The sequence below is a fragment of the Cupressus sempervirens genome, chromosome 1 (genome assembly GCF_028749045.1).
Source record: "Cupressus sempervirens isolate cs-2001-9-10 chromosome 1, ASM2874904v1, whole genome shotgun sequence".
In the NCBI taxonomy this organism is placed as follows: Eukaryota; Viridiplantae; Streptophyta; class Pinopsida; order Cupressales; family Cupressaceae; genus Cupressus; species Cupressus sempervirens.
In genome coordinates, this window is record NC_143118.1 from 356,268,749 (window position 1) to 356,290,591 (window position 21,843).

Genomic DNA, 21,843 nt, shown 5'->3' on the forward strand with positions numbered 1-21,843 from the left:
ATTACCTTGTACCAGTCATCCTAAAGTATACCATCCATAATCTGACATGTGTGAGCATTTTTAGAATACTCCACTAATAGCTAGGACCTCCAGTTTGCTGAAATCTCAGAAATGGCGCAACACTCTAGCACTGGGGGTCTTCGGGAAAGTGCATCAGCAACTATGTTATTTTTCCCTTTGACATACTCAATGTCAAAATCATATGCTTGGACCTTGTTGATCCATTTCTACGGCCTTTCGTTCAACTCCTTCTGTTCCAAGAAGTAATGTAGGCTGTTATGATCGGTCTTCACTATAAATTTACTTCCCACCAAGTATTGTCTAAATTGGCCAAGGCATGCATTATGGCCAGCATCTCCTTATCATAAGTAGAATATAATAATTCGCTGCCCCTAAGTTTCTTGCTTTCAAAGGCTATGAGATGACGATCCTATACCAAAACTACCCCGATTCCGCTTCCCGATGCATCACACTCCAAAACAAAGGATCTAGAAAAATCAGGAAATGCTAGAACTGGACATGTACTCATCACCTGTTTTAGTCTATCAAAGTTTGAATCCTTTGTCCACCTAAATGCCCCCTTCGTGTCAGATTGGTAAGGGATGCTACTACCTGGGAAAAACCTTTGGCGAATCGCCTATAACAGGAACAAAGGCCAAGGAAGCCCAGTAACTCAGATACATCTCGTGGTGGTGGCCAATCCAAGATTGCCTGTATCTTTTCCTGATGTACCTAACTCCCTCGGCACCAATCACGTGACCCAAATAGAGAATCTCACTTAACCCAAATTTGCACTTAGACTCTTTTGCAAATAAAAAGTGTTCTTCCATAAGGCTAAGGATCTCATCTAAGTGTTGCAAATGTTCTTCCCAAGTCCTACTAAAGATTAATATGTCATCAAAGAAAACCAACACACTCTTTCGTAGTTGCTTTTTGAAGATATGGTTCATGCATGACCGAAAAGTGGTTGGTGCGTTAGTGACCCCAAATGGCATCACCAAAAACTCGTAGTGTCCGTAGTGGCATCTGAAAGTTGTCTTGTGCACATCCTCCTCTCGGACTCATATTTGGTGGTATCCTAACGATAGATAAACAGCTCCACGAAGCTCATCTAGTAACTCATCAATGCGGGGAATCGGATACCTGTTTTTAATGGTTTTCTTATTAAGGGCACAATAATCTATACACATCCGAAGGGTGTCGTCCTTCTTAACCAACACCACTGAAGAGGCAAAGGGGTTGGAACTGGGTCTGATATGTCCCATATCAAGGAGTTCCTTAATCGTCTTCTCTATCTCTTCCTTGTAATGCCTGGGGTGACAATAAGGGGTGGTAATGACGAGTTTGGCGCCCTCCTTTAGCTCTATGATATGCTCAAACCCTCTATTTGGTGGAATACCCAGGGGTAAATCCTCAAATATCCTCCTATGCTTGTCTAGGACCATCTGAATCTCACAATGGTACTGTTGTCCTGTATTTTGTGTCTCTTTGGAAGAGATGAAACACTATGTCGCCCATTCGATATCATCGTGCCTCAAAATAGCCTCCATCCTGTGAGCTGTTATTAACCTAGGTCCACTATCCGGTATGGCTTTTAGGACTACCAACCGATCACCCTATGAGAACTCCAACTACATGGTCTCGTGATCAAATATGTACCTACAGAGAGTCCTTAACCACTCTCTACCCAGAATGGCATCCAACTCATCCAAATCAACAACATAGAAATCAGTCTCTAAAAGATAATCATCAAACTATATCTGAAGGCTGGCTACTTTCTCTATAGATCTCAAAACCTCACCACCAGCTACCTTCACCTCAAACTTGGGTATATCAACTGTCTACAAACCTCTCCTAGATACCATCTGTATGCTAATGAAATTATGGGATGCTCCTATATCCAAAAGACAAACAATGCGCTAACCCTTAACCACACCCTTCACTCTAAAAGGATGACATGCCGGATCACTAGAAAGAGTGGCTATAATCGGAGACTGTTCCGTAGCGGTCTTTTTCTTTTCATCTTTACGAGGCTGCTCTTCAACTTCATCCTCCTCGCTGTCCTCAACGTCATCACCCTCCTGTTGCTCTCCTTCGTCCTCAGAAAGAACCTCAACATACTGAATCTTACATTTACCAAGGCATCTGTGATTGGGGGTCCAAGGTTCCCTACAAATGAAGCACAATTTCTTCCTCCTGAGTTCATTATGTGTCTCAAAATCCAATCAGGGAGGATTTGATTTTTGCTGGCTTTTGTTTCCTTGGGTCAATGTAGACCCTCTATAGGGTTTCTTCGGAGGCTGCAATAGTGATGAAGGTGAATCCAGAGCATGGGCAATCTTAATCACGTCATCCAAGGTGTTCGTTTTAAGTACCTTAACCAAACCCCTAAACCTGTCCTATAACCCCTCTGTGAATAACATCACCTTGTGTTGTTCTAACATATCTGGCACCATCACTAATATACGCTGAAACTCATCAATAAACTTATCCAAAGACCCACTCTGTCGTAATTGAGCCAAAAACCTTTAATAGACTTCAATAACTTTCCTGTCAAAGTGAGTAATCAGCTTGGAGCTGAAAACAACGTATGAAGTTATGAGGTCATGATCTTGGGTGACTAATCCATGATGCCACCCATCACATGCTGCTCCCTCAAGGTGCATTGTTGCAAATCTGATGGCTTCCGCTTTTGCCATGGGCTTAAGTGTCAAATAGGTATCTAGCTTGTGAATCCAAACTCTAGCTGATGTCTGACTGCAACCATCAAAGATGGGGAGAGTTAACTTGTTCATAACATATTTTAGGTCCTTGTTAGGTGCCCTTGGTCTCCGGTCCTACTACTGTCTATCAGCCTCCCTTTTCTAATTTAGGTACTAGACAAAGGTCAAATTTTGTTTAATTGGGTCTGGAAACAAATCCCATTCATCAAACATTGCCATAACATTGTCCGGTAGTAAATTTGGTGTTGGTGGTGGTACTGCTTCTTCTACATTAAAAACTGGCATTAAGGGCCTGTCAGTATTACGCGTGGGAGCTTTAACAGCTCGGGGAGATCCAGCTACACTACCGCCTCCACTGTGATGGCTCAGTGCTCTTCTATGGGCCGGGACCAACTGCTGCATAGTACCTGCTAGTTGCTAAAGAGCATTAGCAATGTTGTTCTGTCCATCTCTGATAGCCTGCAACGTTTCCTGAACTTCCTTGTCCTGTTCAGTTTCAAGATGTGCCATTTGAATGTTATTTTCCAGTTCACCCTGTCCTGTATGATCAACCTGTGGAGTAATATCAGTTTGCTCACCTGTTCCAAACATTACTTCCTCATCCACTGTAAAACTATAAATGTGATCTAAAGAACTAGTTTGCTCCGGCTGTAGATGACTGAATTTGTGTTGTCTTTTACTCATTCCCAACTATCATTTTTGGATAAAGAATAGGTCTGCAAATTTTTGGTTATTTCCCACAAGATGGCAGGTCTTGTGGCTCTGATAGCACTGTAATATTTCCACCTAAACTGATCAGAAATTACCGTCTGGTGTAGGTGACATTTTGTCAAACGGTTGGTGATAGAACTGTCTGCACTAAGTAAGTCACTATGTACTCTAAATACTGATGTAAGTTCTTGTATGTTGAAGATGTAGGTTGTGGATATTCAACAGGACAGCAAGTTGAAAAAGGTATATATATTGGTTGAATTAACTCAGATACAACAGTTCAACTAAAAAATATGACCAAATACCTTACAGTAATCAATATTCCAAACTACACAAAGACTACAATCTTCAGAAATAAATTATGGAAAACAGTGGAACCTTGAAGTAGATGTTGAAAAAATTACTAATTTGGCTTTACACTAAATATCTGTTGTTCAAAAATGGTAGACCTGTAGCTAGCTGTTGTATCATACTAGTTTCATAATTTGATGAATTGTGTCTTCCTGTCGTTACTCGCCCAATGTTGGTTAAGCCTGACTTAATCTTTGTTGTTGATGAACCAACTCGGTTAATGAATACTCCAATGCAGTAAAGACCTGATTTTGGGAGTTGTGTTTTGCCACACCCCTACCGACCGACCACCTTACTCCTCTTCATGCCTTCTAAAAGCGATTCTCGGCGTTATTAGGAAGGGATGTTTTAAGTGTGAATATCCTAATCCACCTTATAGTCCCGTGCTCTGTTGCTACCGGGGAATGAAAGGAGCAACTCGTAGGTAACTTGTCCTCCCGTCTACTTGCCTACTCCTCCAGTCCTATGCATATTCCATTTGGGCCAAGACTATGCTAGTTCAACTAACTAAAGCCGACTAACCCTGCTATGACTGTTAGTTGCCTTCCAATACCATTTGGGCATATTGACATGAGAGGATGGAACAATTTGGTCTATGCATTTGGAATGCTGCCCAACTGAAGATCTTTACACAACTTCTATTTACTTCAAATAATCACAACCCAAACTGTGTGTTGTACTAACCTACAAATGGCCCAGTACTGGGTTGTGCAATTCGATGTCTTTCAAGGAGCCATGTCTATCCAAAAATCTTCAAATAACTGATGGAGGCTTCATAAGAAGACTAGGGCTACGTCCAGCTTCTGATTTTCCAAGGGTTTTCATCCTCAAGTTGTTCAATCAAATTTAAGCAACAAAATTTCTTGGTATTAAGTTCACAAAAATATCATGTGTAAATCCCAAGGCAGGGTCTGCTATTTATAACCTCGAAGTGAGGGAAAGAGCGTTGGAATAAGAGATGTGGGATAAAACACAATTTCATCCTGTAGTCACTTAAGTCACTTTATAAAGTAAAAGGCTTTATAAACATGAAGTAACTTTATCCAAGCGCTTTTAAGTTAATAAATGATGAACTTAAGATAAATTCTCCTATGTGACTAATAAGCATCCTAATTGTTGATGCCATTAATCTATCCGGATGTGGAGATAGATTAACCCGGCGCCATAATACTAGTACAGAGAAGGGGACATGACACATGTCGACCAAAATATTAACCAATACCAAAGGCCGCCTAATATAGTTTCTTTTGCATATAGTATCAAAAACAATAAACATGGGTCCACAGGAAAAATACATTGACCATCGAATATTTGCCCAAACAAATATACTTTTTATGATAATATTAGAAATCTCTAAATAAATATGTTTCCAGAATTCAACTAGTATTGTCAAGGCAATATACTTTATCGATCAACCCGTTCGGTCAAGTTTACAGAATATGAGTTCAAATAATTATAAACATCGGTCTTCTATAAAAACTTACTCTCTTCAATAGTCGGCAAATCTACTTTCAACTATGTCTTCCTTGTTCTAAAAGCCTTATATTCTTCCAGAAATATACTAAGAACTTAAAGCACAATGAAAGCAAATAGATATTTCCTCTGTGAAAATTACTTATTGATTCTCAATATTAGATCAAAATTCAATACTCTTACAACTCAAATTCAAATCCTCATGAGTGGTCAAATGTAACCCTGCAGGCTAGCAGGATACACAACTCTGATACCACTGAAATACCCTGAACCGGATATTTATTAGATTTCTTCTCAGAATAGCATTTAGATCGTAAAAACATGAAACCGTATAATAAATAAACCAGCAAGGTAAACCATAGGAAATAACCCAACTGAGAGTTATCTGGTTGTCTCCTCAAACTGAAATTCAGAACTTAAACCATAGGCAAATGTATTACGAACAGCAATAGAAACCAGTAGATTCTCCCATAAATATAAATCTTTTCATAATAACATTCAGGATTTTCAAGCGTATAGAAATGCATTATAGTCCCACAATGATAAAACTAGAAAACTCTTTAAACAACGTTATTGCATTATACAACAACAATACAATAACCAGCACTAACAAATCCAATCTTAAATACAGATTAACAATTAGATTGGAATACTAGAATAAGAACCTATAAGCGCATAGGAAACACTTGAACTGATGTCTATCTGGACAATGGGTTTGTGTCCACTATCTGTCGGCACAGGGGCTACGTCCTCATACTAACTGAAAGCTGAAGCTTTTTGAATAACTCTCACAAGAGAGAAAACTGAAACTAAATCATAAAACAAGCATGCCCAACAATGAGTCTCTTTCCCTTTTTAATACACAAACCAAGACTCTTTGATTCCCCTCTGGCTTTCGTCCTATTCCCTTGCGACTCTTCAACTTTCCTCTGGCATTTCGTCTTATTCCTCCTTGACCTTTTGCCCTCTTTATAACATTAAATTGACCTTTTAATAATTTGAGTCTATGCTCTCATGGTCAATTTTAACATTATATATAATAAGACTTCAATATTTCTAATGTCCCAAAAAGGGGTGATTACATTCCCATGGAGGCTGTATTGCAGATTTGGTTTGTGGCTGAGGGATTGATTTGGCCTATGGCAGAGCGAATGAAGAATTGGGTGCCTTCGTTGTCCAATAGAAGGTTTTGGACCATTACACTCTCTCACCTCCAAAACCCCACCTGGAACCAATACCAATTTCCCTTCTTTTTTCTAAGGGTGGTAGACTAGGAGTAGGCACAACATGTTGTCCAATTGCCTTCTTGAAGCATGAGACATGAAAAACATTATGAATGATGTTATTTGGTGGCAACTCAAGCTCATGTGCAACCTCTCCAACCCTCCTCGAAATCATGTACATATCATAGAACCTTGGCTTAGGTTTTCTAGGGTGACTGCTCTTCAATGTGTTGTATCTATATGGATGAAGATGTAAGAAAACCATATCGCCAACCTCAATAGATCTCTTTTTCCTATAGTGGTCTATGTATAATTTCTGATAATTCTGAACTTGCTAAATATTATCCCTAAGGGCTCTAAGATTTCTTGATGATTGTGCAACCAATCCCTAACCTAAAATCTTGTACAAAAAGATAAGTCTATGAAAGGCAATGGATCATATTTGTCCAATGCCCAAAATGGTGACATACCAATAGAAATATGGTATGTAAAACTATAGCAATGCTCTCCTAAATATAATCACATGGCTCATGCCTTCAATCGACTTGCAACATAATTGTGCAAACCCTCCACCCACTTATTTCCAATCTGTCTATCCATCCATTTGGGGGTGGTGACTAGCACTTGGTGTCACTGTCAACTATGTACCTGCTAATCTAAACAACTCTTGCTAGAATATATTGAGAAACTTGCTATCTCAATTATTGACAATACTCTTCGACAACCAATTCAATCTAAACACCTCTTGATACAATAATTTATCGACCTATGAGGTTGTCCAATTAGCTACAATAGCAAAAAAGTGAGCAAATTTGATCAACTAGTCCATCACTACAAATATTCAATTCTTGCCCTAGACTCAAGGGAGACTTGTGATAAAATCCATACGCGCACTCTCCCATTTCTCTAGAATCGGTAAGGATTGAATAGACCTACTAGAAAAGTATGTTTTGACTTGATTAGTTGACAATTCAAGAAATTATGTATATGCCTGTGGACGTCATGTTTAAGACCCCTCCATGAGAATCTCTCTAATCTGCCTATAGTTTTCGAAGTAACCCAAATTTCTTGCTAATGAAGTTTCACGAATAGCTGTCATAATATTCTCCTTAACCTTATACTTTGGTACCAAAAATATCAGCTGAAATATTCCTTTTACCTTTGACATACTCAATGACAAAATCATATGCATGAATATACATGAATCTTGTTGAGCCACTTTTTTGTCGCCTATTTAACTCATAAAATACCTGAAACGGTTATCATTAGTTCTCACCATGAATTTTCCACTTACCAAGTATCATTTGAACTTTGCCAATGCATGCATGATGGCAAGTATTTCTTTATCATTGGTGGAATACAATTGCTCATTACCTTTCAGCTTAATGCTCTTGTAAACAATGGGATGTCTATTCTAATGAGTACTACACCAATCCCTTCACTTGATGCATCACATTCCAACACAAATGGCTGACATCATTTGACCTTCTAAAAGAATCCTTCTGTGTAAGGTTGATGAGTGGGGATGCAAGCTATAAAAAACCCTTGATGAATCTATTGTAATAAGAACAAAGCCCAAGGAACCTTCCCAAGTCTGGAACATTCTTAGGTAGAGACCAATCCGTAATCGCTTGTGACCTTAACACCATTAGCCCCTATCATATGATCTAAATATAAGATCTTTGCCGATCCAAACTCACATTTGGATGTTTTAGCAAATAATGACTGCACTTCCATGATGCTCAAGCCTCACCAAGAAGTTGAATGTGAGTGCTCCTCCCAAGATCCATTGAATATCAAAATATTATTGAAGAACACCAAAACGAATTTGCACAACAGCTTTTTAAAGACGTGATTCATGCACAGCAATACAAGACAGCCAACTATCACTAATGTGAGAATTGTAACTCAATGAAAAGGGCTAGATATTCCATGTCCAAAAACAAAGGGCATTCATATTTGTGATTAAACTCAAAACCTAGTGGAAATAACCAAATGTACTATTGTCTTCCACATGCTCCATGATGTTTACTTCATATTCTATATATCCTCTCCCAATGTGATTAAGGGGTGTTGTTATTATGTGACAAGGACAAGTACTACAAGATAACATATATGGTATGCCATGCAGTTATTCAATACTCATCCTATGTCCCTTCTATACAACAAGATTAATGAAACCATGTGAAGGTAGACGATGGGTAGTCATCATCATGAAACCCACCTTTGTTTAATATCTCTCGGATTGGCCTTCATAGATGCTAATAGAATTTGTTGGTCCAAGCTATGCGTCTTATTGAAAACTCCTCTCAAGGGCTGTCACCCTCCCTTTTATGAAGGTTGCGAGCTATATTGATTAGAGAATTACTGTCCATCATTATTGAATGAGTCCTTTTCACATCTTCCAAGGTTTGACATACAAATTTATAATATTTTTGGTATGAGTCAACAACACATAACTCATCTTTGTAATGTTGCCTATTTTTAGGAGTTGGAAGGTAGTCAGTGAGGCCAGTCCATCATTGTGATTCTTGTGGTTTCGCAAGATGTTTAGAGGGTCCATGGTGCTCGACTTACTATTTTTAGGAAATCAGTGTTGGCGATTTCCATTATGGAAGACACCTAGGCGCTATATTTAGTCAATGATGATAATGGCACTTTCAATGGTTTGGGCACCTACTAGGGGTATTAAACATTATTTCTCATGAAATATAATCCTGTCTTAAGAGCAATGTTTTTAGGTGAAAGGAGTGTTGAAGAAGGTCTTTGCATCTCTTGAAGATAGAGTGCAAGGCATCTTTGATCTGTATATGAAAGTCGGAAGAGACCGAGCCTCTCTAAATAAGTAGTAGAATCTCCCTTGGATTCCGTAGCATATGGGCTAGCAAAAAATGGAGTCTCCGTCTCAGCATCCCCTAAATCACAAAGCTAGCAGATCTTGTCCTCTCTAGCTGAATGGTGGTCGGTCTAGGTGTGGAGCCAATGTGTAAATGAACTAAACTTATATCAGACTGTATGTTCTTTTCTTGTAATCACAGGTTACTTAATCAAAGTTTGCAATTTTATTTTGCAGGAATAAGACTTGATGTACCTTTATCAGATTTGACCAATCTTTAATGTCTGCAATATTTGTAATTCGCACTGTATGTAGGAGCACGATCTACTGGTAATATAGACTCCAACTCTCTGTTTCGGTCTGCAATGATATTACTGAATGTACAATCCGATCTGTAATAATGTCAATATCTAATTCTGAATATCAACCTTTAAGAACACACTGGAAAGTGAACTGCAACAGCAAATATAATTCAGATAGTAATTGGATGACAATAAGCAATGATATTGGATGTCAATTTGCTGTAGGTATTGATCATTTATTGATTTCGATGTCAATGCTACAATCATCGATGCACATATTGTAATATTCCTCCTTGAAAACTGAAGAAAAGAGTTAAACTTCTAACCAAGGAATTCTAACAAACGGTTGGCATGCATATTACTGCTGTTAGTTTTAAATGGCTCCTTGTAACTGAGTTTAACAATCACAAATCCTCACTGTTCAGCAACTTTGATTTAATGGTTACAAGGGTCGTAATATTGATACGTTAGATACATTAAATCATAGGATAAGTTGCATTTGAGGTAATGAAACAACAATTTATAATGACTGAAAGACAGTCGGCTCACTACACAAATGGAGTATCATAGGACCATCCGAACATTCAGTCTGGTTTTACACTGAGATGCAGTTCCCTTTTTATTGGCTAGAGGTATTTCTGTGAAATACTTGGTACATAATCCTGATAATATGTTCTGATGTTACTGTAAATAATTTGAATCCAGTTTGCATAACAATATGACTACGAAACTCGTATGTAATAAGATCATTTCAGAGAACGATACTACTGCATTAAATTCCAGATCACAGCAAACTCATACAATGTTTTAAATATCATGCCCAATGTTGAAACATTTACTGAGAGATTTTGTCAACCATTAACTACACTTAAATCTCAAACGTATGCAAGAGTACTGATGGAACCTGTGTGTTGCAGAGGTTCATGGCTCTATTGCTCAACTATGATTCTCTCCTCCTGACGTGATGATAATCCAGCTATATGCAGTCATTGATTAGAGTGGAGAATGACCATGTACTGAAACCATGACCCACTGATTGATGTTTGATCGGTTCCACTGTGCAGACCCACTATAGTTTCCTTGCCGTCAATTAAAGTGAGTTTTTCTGCTGCAAATAGAATGACTCCACTGATTGCTGCCAAACTTTATTCCAACTGATATTCTGGGCGCTTAATCACCATATACCTGTGCGTTGTCTAAAGCTCCTATAGCAAACTTCTAAACCTTTAATTTGAAGCCTTAGTTCTGTAATTATAATGTGAGCCACTAGGTTTTCGTCTAGTCTCACCACTTTCCTTAGGGATTTCGTCCTTCGGAAAATATCTAGTCACATTAAAGCAACCATTAAGATTTGAAGAAATATCATATATATTCATTGTGTCAATCCCAATGCAAATGCTTTCCTTTATAACTTCGGAATGAGGAGAGGTACGAACAACTTAGCAATGTGGGATAAACGACTATTTCGTCTTTTAGTCACTTAAGTTATTTTGTCAGAAAGTGACTTTATGACTTTATATTATTATAATTATTAATAACACTAAAATATTAGAATAAATCACTTGAACTTTAATATCTCTTGAAATACTTGTCTAATTGCCATGCCATCAGAAATAGGAATCTCTCCTCATAATTCCCCATGTGACCAAATACGCTTTCTAAAAATAGAAAGGGTCCATCTCTATTACTCTTGGCTTACTATACATAGTAAGTATGGCAAATGGAGTCCAAAAGATATCGAACGAAGGCCAAGACCATAAATCCCTGAATGTTGGAGACGAACCAATTCTCAAAAGACCCTCTAACCAACCTTATTAACCTACAAGGATCCAATATTAGGCTAATCCCTGAAATTCTAATGCGAGCAACAAATGAGGACATTACAGTCCTCCCTTCTTGAGATTGCTTGCCCTAAAGCAATACAGCAATCACAGTGAACTCCAACCTCCACCTAGATCCCAAATGAAGTAGTATGTGACACCCCTGTTAACATTGAACCAACTGGATACCACTAGCATCATTAGGACCAATAACATAACCTGCAGTATAGCACTCAAAACATGTGCTAATGATGTAAGAGTCAGAATATCACCAAAAGAATACCCCACAAGAAATATCTCCATCTTGGTTCTCACTCATATAATATAAACTGGACTGGAATCTTGAACAACAATCCCTAGAAGAGACATAGCTACAGGAGAACCATATGCATTCATGCCCATTGTATCAACCACAGGTGTAGCCACGTCAAAATATGTGGACTCGGGAACGTTACTAACTGCTGCAATACAAAATTGAATCTTTACAGATGGTGAAAACTAAGCCCAACTCCACTCAAGTGAGTGATCAACCTCAAACTCAAACAACGGATGGTCATAAGACAATGTTGCATCCATGTCAAACGTAGGATTATTCATGAGGTGAACATCAACACTTCGTTGATCGATAGTGTAACATGACTCTATCACTACATCGCCATCAAAAACATGATCAGGGAAACTCATGCCGACAACTATATCATCACAATTCGCCCTTCGAAAAAACAATATCATGCTTTACTCAAATCTCGGCTTTGAAATCAGTTGGGTCATCCATTTGTGATTTTGATTCATCTCATTCACTAGCACATCCAACTGTTTCACAATACCCTATATCTCAGAATCTCCCTCCACTGGCAGAGAAGTACGCCCTCTGCAGGTGTAATGAATACCAAACCATTTGTCACCATCCATAACACTGGACGCCAAGACCTCTACCTATGGGTCAAAAGAAAAGTAATAAGCCCTCCTCACAGTGTAATGCAGATAAAAACTCCCAATCTTTGTCAAAGGCTCATCATCATCAAACTAGAAATCAGAAGATGGCTCCAATCTCTGACTTTGAACTATTGGTCAAGCAGGATCCTAGGCAACCCTCTCAGCAAGCCCAACAACAAAATCCCTATTGGTAAGTATTGTAGCCAAGGTCTCTACAATCTTCCTCACCAATCGTCGAATAGCACAAGAGCCCCAAATGAGAGCACCCTCAAATATAATGTATGAAACCTCCCGCAAATCCAAGCTCTCAAGCAAAGATTCCATGAATGACTCAGTACAGTAGAAATTATATGTGGAAGCATCAATCTGCTCCCTCGCAATCCATAGCTGATCTCTCTGAAAATGTGACAATGCGAACTGTCCCATGCTACCAACTGTATGAAAAGAAGAAATAGATTGACTTCCACTAGAAGGAAGCAAATCACCCTGAGATCTCGTCTCCACTAATGCTCTCACTTCCTCTGTACATACTACACTCATATCCTAGATGAAGGTGTTCGCTGCATCATCACGTCCCTCATCCTCAACCGTACTAATTTTCTCTCCTTTTAGGGTAGTTATAGTTGATATGTTACAAACACAATATCCACTTTCTTTTCCAAAATGTGGTTCCCTAGAAAATAGTGCTTCTAAGAAATGCTTAAACCTCGCATGTTCTAGGAGGGGTCTTCGTTTCTTAGATTTGGTTAATGAGACTAGAGTTTTCTACCTTTCATTGGTGATTTCCCCTACAATTTGTTTGTGTCTAGTGAGTCAACTCAAAGTTTGGTCACTCTTTTGTTCTAGGGCCAACATCCACTTGCTCCTAGTTTTACTTATTTGAGTCCCCTAGTCCTCATTTTGGATACCATATAACATCCCCTTCTTACGTGACAGGCAGTTGAATAGGAATTGACCTATTATCTAGTTCTCATAGGCCAGTAGGATGGAAAGGGGACCCATATTGAGGCCTGCGGAGCTATGTAGGAGCCTTATAAGCTAACCATTTTGGACAATCTAAGACAGTTTCCTAGATGTGAAGAGAGGTTCCTATTTTTTAGAGATTGACAAGATCTTGACTGGAATACATCAAGTAACCTCTGGGATCATTCAGAGGTTTTGGTTGCAGATCCTATTTTTAAGGGGGGCTGTCAGTTGATTATTTGACCACCTGAAGGGTTGAGGAGCATAGAAAAGTGGCTTAGGGGTGTTTATCATTGAGTTGAGACAGTCTCCTATTTATTAGAAAAAACCTTATTATTTAGGATACTGTTAACTGCACTACATCCTGACATCACACTGGTACTAGTGGCAAAATTTGGTTTTCAGTTTGATGGCCCGATGACAAGTTTATGAATAAATTAGGGATATTAAAGTGTTTACTTTAATATCTTATTTAAATAAATATAAGGAGGTGACTTAAATAAAATATTTTTAAAAAAGGCCCCCATGCAACACTTCCTTATGTGATATAAATTGTAAGTTATTACTTAAAAAGTGATCATTTTATAATGAGGAATAAGAACCTCAAAGAGATTCAAACCTCTAGGAGGGAAATAGATTTAATTAAGTTTATTAAAATAAACCTAGAAGCCCTAATTAGGTCAGATTTCTTAAAGGGAAAAGGTAAGAAAATAAAAGAAGAGTGAGGGCAACAAATTCGTTCATTCATGAATTCATTTTTAGATCAGCACTTTGGGGTTTGAGCTTTGAGAAGGGTTTGAATCGAAGATTCGGTTTCCACTAACAAAAATTCTTAGAAGAATAGGGAGTTAGACAAAAACCCCTCTCCTATGAACAAGATTCAACATGTATCAGATTGGGAATCAGAGTGACTTTGAATTCTGTGAAGGAATCCATTGAATTAGAATTGTCAAGGACAAGTCTCAGTTATTAGTTTGCAGTAAGAGGTGGGACAGAGAATGTATTTCATTTCAAGTCTCCGAACCCCAGCCTTACAACTCTGAGCTACTCCACAGCTTCACCTAGTTGGGCGTTCAGGTATGGCAGCAGAGAATTTTGAGAACAAAATCCTTGTTTCAGAATCTTTTAAGGCAGATCATAGTATTTAGAGTTTGAGCAACATTTTTATCACATCCCAAGCGTTCATAAACTGGCTGCACAGCTACAGGAATAATCCCAGAAACTCTCTCAATTGGACACCAATACCAGACAGCAGCAATAACATAGAATTTAGTGTTTTCTTTAATCTAAATCAGTAGATTGAGACGTCAGAGAAAGAAATCAGAGTTTCTGTCATATTAGTGTAATTAACTTGGTTGTTAATAAACCTCCATGTCCATGTAGCCTGGTACGGGTATGTAATCAGATTCTCAAAAAAGACAAATTAGAATTTATTCTCTTGTTTGGTGTAGATTATTTTTCTTTAGTTTCAATCAATATTTTGTTAATATTCAAGCATTGCATATCTTATCATAAATGCAACCAAAAAAATCAGAAAACCCTTGAAAAACCAAAAACAAAAATATAAATCGCAAAAATACAAAAACAAACAGCAAATTCAGAAAAGTCAAACAAAGTTCAAAATTTCAGTTCAGATCGCATTGGGGATCTTTCAGTGGATAACCCACTAGGAGTGGTGCTTGGTGTGTCAAAGATCCTCTTCAAAATCGTAGAAGGCCCTTCACCTTCCAAAACCACATCGTTCCCTAGGGAGATAGGATCGGTCGTTTTGGAGCTACCAATGGTGACCAGGTGAGGCATTCCCCCTTCCTCTATCAAAGGCTGCTTAATAGGACTTGCAAAGTTCTCCTCAGACTGGGACTGAATTGAAAGGTGTTCTTTATTTTCCAAAGCGCAAGCAGACACCATTTTGAGGAGTTCCCTCATCAATCTGCCCTGTTTCTGCTGTATTATCTACAATGGATGTATTTTATTGTACCTGGGGTTTCTTTGATAGATCCTACAGTCAGAGAATAAACGACCCTACCTAAAACATTTCTGACAAAAGATAGTGGCATTTACATAGACCAGAGCTTGGGTCCTTTTACCCAACTTAGATTGTAGAATGATAAAAATTGGGAGAGTTTTATTAATACCCACATTAAAAGAAAATCGGTAAAAGAGTAACCTGGATTTGTCTTTTGTGATACATCAGCACCAATATAGAGTTCAAAGGTACTACCAATCCACCTGAAGATCTATCCATCCCAAAACTGAGTGGGGGATTCTTGGCATATGCACCCAGACTGACATTGTTTTATTTACATCCACCTTAGAATCAAAGACTGGTTTCCATACACACAAGGAGGGGTGATGCTTCCCATATGACCACGAACCAAAGAACTTGAACAAAGAGTCCAGCAGGCATGGGATATAACCTATCGCTCTCCTTCAGCTTCCATTTAGTATCAAGTTTATCAACCCATCGTTTGACCATCTCTATGGTTGGTCTAAAGGAGAAGAACCTCCCCACCAAGGAAGTATTTATGAAGCATACCATACGATCCATGACCACATCAATCAGCGATAGTGTAAGGCCTTCCTCGCTCTATGTGCATGTAGGATTAAAATCCCAGTCCTTACATTGGCTTTTACTAATAAGCACATTTCTGAGTTTCTCCAGTCACAAGGCTTTGAGTTACCCTTGGCCTGCACAAAAAGGGATTCCTTTGGCTCCATAAGAACATCACTTCTTGCACAAACCACCTCGACCGAGGCCTCCACAAGAGGGGAACTATTCTCAGTGAGCAGCACAATATTCACAAAAGTAGGCAAGGGTTACTCAGGCAGGGGAGAAAAGCCCCCACCTTCAACAGACACCATGAGAATTGCTGGTTTGTATTAAAAATTCAACAAGCAAGAGTTGCAGAGATTTGTAAAGAAAACATACAATTACCACTACTTTTGTTTACAAAGTTCTATGTCATGATACTTATTTTAAATTATTAAATTATAAATAAATAAATTGTCTCTCCAAAATCCCTGTCTCTAGTGACCTTCTGTGGGACTTCGTAAGTTTCCTAGAGAGGAAAATTTTTTAAATTGTATCTATTCAATCTTATTTGTTGATCCAATCCATGGAGCTTTTAATGAATAATTGAGTGATAAAGAAGGCAATCTTAACGAAGGAAAATATTAAAAAATAAATACATCATTATAGCCCAAAATGTGATAATGTACTGCAGTGCTACAACAATATATATCCTATAACAATTCTATCTGCCCATCTTAAAGCATACTTTTTACATAGCAATGTGAATAAGCATCAACTAAATGGGCCAAAAAGAAAAAGAAAATCTACATGTTTTCATTTTAAAATGTATATCATTGTCAATGAAGACGAGTGTGCAAGTTAGACTGTGATTTTTATCAGAATATGTTAGATAGTGGTGTTGCATAAGGCACATTTTAATAGGAAGGCTATTATTAAAGACAATAATATACAGGTAAAATATATAGTTAGTAGATGCTTCAGAATTGTTTCAATGCTTGAATGTTAAATCATTACAATAACTTTGCCCATCAGTATTACCAATCAACAAAGTGTACCTGTACAACATTTGGAAATAGAAGATATTCATAGCAACAACTACACTCCATATCCTCAACCTCAGAAAGCATTTCCTGGCGTGAGCATCTTGCTTCCACCTCAATCGGGCCATCTGAGTATCTAGCCTCATCATTAAAGGGGTCCTGTATTAATAGTGCCATTTTTTTAAAAACTAATTTTCAAGATAATTGACTATTTTAAAAAAAACATATTGCCTAAAGTTGAATCATCTTGCCACTCTGAATACTGAAATTAAAACTAAGAACACTGTCCTCTTATTGAAATCATTAAAAAGAGGAATTAAAACCAAAGAATTTATTTATTTATTTTATGAAGCAAGCTGACTGAGGAGAACTAAATATTTCCTATACAGTCACTAAATCTAAAAATGGTTAAAGCGCCTTAACAAACCTCAATTGTAAATTACATTTACTTATAAATTGAGTTTTCACTCTTAAAATCAATCTTCATATGAAAAAACAAACTTTTCTTCTAAATAGCTAAACAACATCCAAGCTTGTACATTACAAAGTGCAGATTCATTACTGCATATATATCACAATTTCAGCTGAAGAGACCTTTTTTAACATCATATTCACCTTCTAGACAATGATCATTGACAAGAGCATTTTCTAATGATCAAATGTAGAACAATCAGTAGTTTCCCTATGGTACAAACAAGACATTTTGTGTCCGATTGAACAAATGAACTAGTGTAATCTTTTAGAATAGAAAGTAATTAAATAACAATTTTGTTGTTTTATAATTTATTTTACCGGAGTGCAATGGTGAAAATTTTATACCCATGCCAATTCTCATTTATTTTTAGATTCATTTTGATGTAAAGTCTTAATATGATTACATGGTGACATTGATGCAATCCTAAGTGGAGGCTCAACTGAGCAAAAATACAATCCAGGCAGCCAGCAAGGATAGATTTAACTATAGAACATTCAATTTTAAACATTGAACCCTGGCCCTCTTATACAGACAAATGAACAGATAGAGCAGAAAATATAATAGTCTTTGTTTATTAGGAATCTTTCCGAACATCCCCTCCTTCCAAAATTAATGGCCTTTGTCCTTCATTTCCTTCCATCTTCATCAGAGATGCTTGTGGAAATTAAAATCCTTCTTGGATCCCTATGGATTGTAAGTGAATCATCCAGAAATCATGGGGAAGACTGACAAAAAGATAAGAAATCAATGTTACAGATTACAGTTCACTGCTGAATGCATTGGAGTTGGAAACCTACTACAAATTCAACATGAGCGCCCACTCATAAACTTGTAATCTCATCAATAGATTTTTCAAACTTTAACAACTTTAGATTCAGACATTCAAGTTGCATCATTTTTTGTGTGTCCCTTCCATTAGTCCAAATACTCATCACTATCAACACTTCTTGTGCTCTGGTCAATTATTATGTCCAAATGGCTTCTATTTCTTCTTTCACTTTCTTAGGCAATTGTATTACTATTCACCAATCACTAGTTGAAGAGCTTTTAGTCAAGTTCTTTGCACTTGTGTAGCCCTAAACAAAGGTTTATAGTTCAGAAACATTAAAGATAGATGTGTGTGTGAGTGAGTGTCTGTGTGTGTGTGTGTCTGAGAGAGAGAGAGAGTGCAGGGTAACCCAAATCTCTGCCCAGACTTGTATTCTGAGACTAGTATGTATAAAGAAATGTACTTTTGATTGATATGATGAAACAAGTCTTGTATTTAAAACTGTTTCCTTTCAATATGCTTGTATGTGTGAGAATTACGGTCTCAATCCTTGGTGTGAGTTTGTCTGATTAATTAGCTGTCTCTGTTGGAGTTATTATAAGTATCTGCTCACCTTCGTGTGTAAGAATGATGTCTTTACCTGAAGCAACAATTAGAATGGGTGTGAGCTCCTTGTGATTGATTTAGTTGGTTATTGGGTTACCTGCAGCAAGTTAGAGGTTACATAATAGACTGCAGCAAAGAATCATAATATTTTCCCTTGAAACTGCAGAGTTGCCTAAAACAACCCAGCCTCTCATTGTTCAAGCTAAAAGTAAAGAGGACTGGAGTCAGTTATCTGGCACTGCCAGTGGTCGTGTCACCATGAATTTTAATTAAAAATATTTATGAAACCATTACTTGAAAAGTAATATTTATATCAGCTTTTTAAATTCAATAATGCAACTAAAGCAAAACTTTATGTCCGTACAAATTAGAAAATAAATTTAATATAAAAAAAAATTTAAAATACAACAAAGAGAACAGTACTTGTAGTTGCCATTTTGTATAATTTTAATTAATTTTAATGAGTGATTACATCCATACCTTTGAACAGGGACATAGCAAAATAAGTTCATCCTTATTCCCTTGATAAGGAATGTTACAGAAAGGGCAATAGACCTGCACAGTAGTAACATCTATATTGATTAAAATGCAAATCCCTAATGACCATCAAATTTAGTTACATAGAAATCACCTCATTTTTGGATAAAAGAGAGTTGAACAAAAGAAATGCGTTGGGTGATCCAAAATATGTTCCCATGTTTTTAACACAAACTAAGTTCTATAAGGAAAGCATTGAGCTTGCTCCACCTCCATGTTAACAAGGAAGCACACTAATCTATGCAGGTGCTAGTTAACCATAAGTTACTATCAAACTCAAAATCTCGGGATCATGAAGCTTAACCAAAATCAAATAGCAATCATAAGACAATATAAGAAACCATACTACTCACCAGATTTTCAAGATTGGCTAGGTCAACATCTGTTTGAGCCTGCCGTTGTTCATATCTTTCAACAAGATTGCTTGGTAGACTTCTTCGAATCTACCACAAAATAATTCATTCACCATCATGACTCGGCAACATAATAAATTTAGCTTCTGAATATAGGATTTTAAATTCTGTGTAGCATTCATTCAAACCTCTGACAAAGGAAATGACTCCTTGCAGCCATTAGTGTCCAAGCAGCCTAAAGAAGTACAAATTTCGAACCCTCCCAATATGTATTCATCCACATGCTTCTCTAAACATTTAGCACAAAAGAGGTGTCCATCTGCACACTGGTGTATAAATAAATTTATGGATCTTTTTATTCACATAACACTGACTATTATAATTAAGACCGAAAAATGTAAACAAAAAGTACACCATATCACTATGCATATCTTTTTATACCATATCACCATGCATGCATTGATCATAATAATAAAGAGTAAAACTCTTCATAAGGAAGATTCCAGACCATATGCTTGTGCACACCATTGATTCTAATAATTAAGGTTAAAAAAACCTTAACAAAGGAGATTTTCACACCATATTGTTGTTCATGTCACTGATTATAATTATCAACGCTAATAAAATTTAGGCAAAAAAAAAATCAGAGCATGTTGTAAGCTAAAACTTCTAATCGAGTTCAGCAGTATCGAGATAACATTAATCTTTTTAAGACTGTAAAATAAGTCTTATAAAAACGTTTTAAGCTGTACATACAAAGCTACCTAACTAGTGACTTGACCAAAATAAAGCTTTAGTAGGCTTCCCATTTTACAAGGATGTCTCGTAATGAAAATGTAATTCGCATATTAATTAGCATGAACATCCCTTGACAATAGTTTGGCACAGAAACCGCTGGATGTTTACCGAGAAATAACTTACAGGCATGTTTCTCCTCTCTAATTAACTTGCAGTACACTTCAGCCATAATTCAAAATCCACAATCCTAAATTACAGACACTTGTAATATATAAAGCACTGTTCAGTAAACACAATACCTGTGCCATATTGTGAAAGGGAACTCTCTCTAAACAACGGCTACACTCCATATCTTCAGCCTGGAGAAGGAAACAACTATATAAACGTTAATAAATTGGAAAACGGGGGAAGAATTATGAATTGACTGCATCTTTTAGGTTAGAGAGCAAATCGTAAGTTAAATCCTATTTCCACTGCGTGCATATACCAAATTAAACCAAGTAATCGATCTCCTCTCTCACCGGCTTTTTGTAATAACAGACAAATTGAAACCAGAGAAAATTCAAGTTCTATTGTTATCCGAAAAGATCATCGTAAACATTCGTCCGTTAACTACACATGCTGGGACGCCTGCACATTCAATTTATTTATTGAAACACGCAAAAAGCATACCTTAAAAAGCACAAAAAAGTACAGGTACGGAATTCATCTAAAATTCGCAAAAGTTATGTTGAAAACACAAAAATGTCTACTGAATTCATCCCAAAAAACGCCGCGCCGATTTTCAACCAGCATGTTGGACGCTCATGTGACAGTACTAATAAAAATTAATTACAATCAAATTAATATTTCACTTTGTTGATCGGCAATTCAAAAATGGGGAGGAAAAGAAATTGAAGTATACCTGTGAGTCAGTGTGAATGCCCTTTTGACTGCAAACGATAATTAATAATTATTAATAATAATATTATTATTAAATTACTTTTTAATCTTTGTTTTTAAAATAGATTTGACACTTCTTCTTTTTTAGAGTTTTTAATTTTAAAGTCGTTCTTAAAATTTTAAGCTTTACATTTAAGATTTATTTCTGTGAGATAAAAATTTAATTGTTTTTCTAAAATATTTTTAATTAAAATTAGAACTAAATGTTTGACCAATGAAGATGTGAGGCAATAGTCTAACTTTATTTTCACCCACTCTAAACTAGCAATCCATGCTTGCTTTTGTACATGCAACGAGTGCATCAATAGGAGATAAGAGATGAGATTTAAGAAAAAAATGTAGAATGAACATTAAATAATCTAAATATAAATTTTTTTTAAATGAAAATATAAAAATAAAAAAGTTGAAGATTAGAATATAGATATAAAATTTACAATATTTAAGAAATTTGAATATTACTTTAAAAATGTGTTAATAATTTCAATATTTTACAATTAAATTCAATTTATCAA

At 36.8% G+C, this 21,843-nt stretch overlaps 1 protein-coding gene across 5 annotated transcripts in view; it reads right to left on the minus strand.

The window, feature by feature from the left end:
• Positions 1-21,292, minus strand: part of LOC149577720 (uncharacterized) — a 94,925-nt gene extending 73,633 nt beyond the window's left edge. For 2 of the 5 annotated variants that reach the window (XM_089825255.1, XM_089825239.1), the window contains exons 1-7: positions 21,142-21,292; positions 20,911-21,019; positions 20,689-20,748; positions 19,840-19,977; positions 19,652-19,741; positions 19,242-19,316; positions 16,927-17,070 (exon numbers count right to left, since the gene is read on the minus strand). In XM_089825255.1, coding sequence (XP_089681381.1) covers positions 16,927-17,070; positions 19,242-19,316; positions 19,652-19,741; positions 19,840-19,977; positions 20,689-20,739 — 498 coding nt within the window. In that variant the 5' untranslated portion in view covers positions 20,740-20,748; positions 20,911-21,019; positions 21,142-21,292. Of the gene's footprint in view, positions 1-16,926; positions 17,071-19,241; positions 19,317-19,651; positions 19,742-19,839; positions 19,978-20,688; positions 20,749-20,876; positions 21,020-21,061 lie in introns of those variants that run through there. The other 3 variants (XM_089825265.1, XM_089825246.1, XM_089825233.1) reach the window with 3 other exon arrangements.
• Between the last annotated feature and the right edge of the window lie 551 nt (positions 21,293-21,843).